The sequence below is a fragment of the Centruroides vittatus genome, unplaced genomic scaffold (genome assembly GCF_030686945.1).
Source record: "Centruroides vittatus isolate TY-2023 unplaced genomic scaffold, ASM3068694v2 contig_652, whole genome shotgun sequence".
Lineage (NCBI taxonomy): Eukaryota > Metazoa > Arthropoda > Arachnida > Scorpiones > Buthidae > Centruroides > Centruroides vittatus.
This window is the reverse complement of record NW_027122406.1, coordinates 1-2,583: the sequence shown is the minus strand read 5'-3', so window position 1 is coordinate 2,583 and position 2,583 is coordinate 1. Positions and strand designations below refer to the sequence as shown.

Below are 2,583 nucleotides of genomic sequence, written 5' to 3'. Positions count from 1 at the left end.
AGTGACTTAACATGGGGCAATCAAAGATATAACGATGGCTGCCGTCAGTAACGTCACATAATGGGCAGAGGTCAAGAGAGAAACGATGTAAGTAACTATTAAAACGTCCATGATCGGTAAAGAACTGGGTGTTGAAGTGATTTGGGGTGAGCCAGGTTGCATGCAGAGTGTCTTCGATGGATGGGAAAAAGAAGAAGGCGGTCTTGTTATTGTTGCTCCAACCTTGCTGCCAGGTATTAATTAGGTCCTCCCAAATCTTGCTGAGGTAAATAGCAAAGGGGGCTTGTCATAGGTGATAACGAGGGTGCTATCAGCAGCAGCAAACTTGAAAGCAGGTCTGCACGTTGATTTCCAGGAATGCCGTTGTGGGCTTTAATCCAGCTAAAAGAATAATTATTGTTAGAAGTCACGATAATTTTAAGAATGTTGTTGATGATAGGATAAGTGGAGTGGCTATTGATGAGCTGAATAGCAGAATTACTATCAGATAGAATGGAGATATTGTTGTCATTGTAGTGAAGATTTGACCAGTTGAGAGCTTGCAAAATGGCAAAGATTTCTGCTTGAAAATTGCTGCACTGTGGGTGGAGCCAGAAGAGTTGTGAGTAGAATTCTACACCGTTGATGTAAGCAGCAAAGCTGCAGCCCGTGCAGTCCAGAGATTTACTACCAGCAGTGTAGATGGCAACATCAGGGTTATCAAAGTAGCGATTAATGATGCTGAGTAAAATACTGGAATTGGGAGTTGCTGAAATGTTAACAGGAGTTTCAAGATTATTGACAAGAAGGGATCCATTGTTTGTGGTTACATCAATACCACGTTTTAAAAGAGTTTTGGAAATCAGAAGTGCCAGGTGCAGATTGATAGGTGGTTTTTTGGTAATGATTTGTAGGCTAGTGGTTGGATAAGTACTGTAACCCTTGGTAACTAATATACAGTTACAAATTCAACTTTTAAAAATAAAAAAAGAACCATTTAAAAATTTCAGCACAAACAAGCACAAAACTGAAATTGTTTGAGGCGCCTTCTGTTATAAAATTTTATTTGATAAATTGATCTAATAGATACCACATGTTAAATAACTGTGTTATTTATCTTTTCTGTTCAGGATCGGACATTAAACCTATTACCAGAAATATGAAGAAACTTAAATCTGAAACAAAATATATAAAAAAACATCACTTAAGAAATGCTTTATATAAATGTATAAAATATATCGCATTTTTTATATGTAGTAGAGTTCATCGTACATTTTAAACGCTATTTTGGTTTGTGCTCATATAAATCATTTATGCCAACATACTTAGCAGTGTACCAGCATAATACTTTAAAGCAAAATATAATCGTTTATGCCAGTTCTTCCACCGAAACAATGGATTATCTGCAAAAATCAATTCATAGCTATAAAAAAAGTGGTGACCTGTTTTTAATTGATCTGCGAATGTTGTTTTCGACCATGGCGATGTATCGTGATTTTGAATACCAAATACTTTCCTTGCAGTTCAGATGCGTGGTATGCATAGCAATGCTAAACAGATTTGAGAATTCTAGTTATGGTGGCGTGCACATATTGCAACGACAGATAGTGCTTCACTCTGTAATACTTATTCCCCTTTCCCATATGCGCAGTCATACGTAAAATCAGTCGTAATTAACAACAATATATTCCACAATTTGTTATTAATTATTTTGTATGCACAAACACTCGGAAAACTTTCTCATCTCTCTTTCAGCATTCATAAACATCCTCCTGACATCATTCACCTTCTCGATGTCATCCCAATAAATGCTAGTCACCTAACTCATGGTTTTAAAGTTTCCATGGCTAATGAAAAAAATCCAGTAACGAGTTGTTTATCTTTTCTGGCAACATTTGGAAGGGCCATCTGTTTTGATGCTGTATTTTTAAAAGATTTATATTTTTAACTATTATAAAATGGCAAAAATCTTAATTTTGAAGTTAGAGATGAGTTTATAAAAAATTTTAAATGCTAACCATAACTCTTTAAATTGTTAAACATAATATGATAAAACTTCAAGGTTACAGTGTTATGAAACAAATTAAATAAAGAAAATGATATTACACTATGCAAAATACAACGAGCAAATAACTTTTTCAATGATAATAAATGAAAATTAATTATAGTTAAGCAAAACTAAAAAAATATTGTAACAATGATGATTGATTGAAAATTTTAATTTGACAGCAGACAACACATTAAATAATAATATATATGAAAAACTTAACAATAACTCGTTTCAAAAGTTCAAGAGTCAGGTTAAGTCTGAAATTTAAAATGTTAAAAATAAATAATTTAGTAAAAATTGTTGAATATAAATTTTACCATAATGCATCTTCCATTGTGGTAAGAGGCCGCAAGGTATCTATTAAATCAGTGGAGTTCTTGATTATCCACGGATAACTGCTCAATCTATATCCGTTTGTAAACAGCAGAATCCAGTAGTCGAGTAGGGGATCTGGCCTTATCAAGAAAAGGTCTTAGGGAAAGTCATTTTTTGTGGCGTTTTAGCAAACACAAATAACCGGGGTGTGTCAGGTAAGACAACCACTGCCCTGTTTA

At 34.1% G+C, this 2,583-nt stretch overlaps 1 protein-coding gene across 1 annotated transcript; it reads right to left on the bottom strand.

The window, feature by feature from the left end:
- Positions 1-236: 236 nt before the first annotated feature.
- Positions 237-928, bottom strand: LOC136979954 (uncharacterized; the record flags this gene model as incomplete). Its single annotated transcript, XM_067275983.1, has 1 exon — positions 237-928. A coding segment is annotated over one exon (692 nt), but the record flags the coding sequence as incomplete, so codon positions are not given.
- Positions 929-2,583: the final 1,655 nt, after the last annotated feature.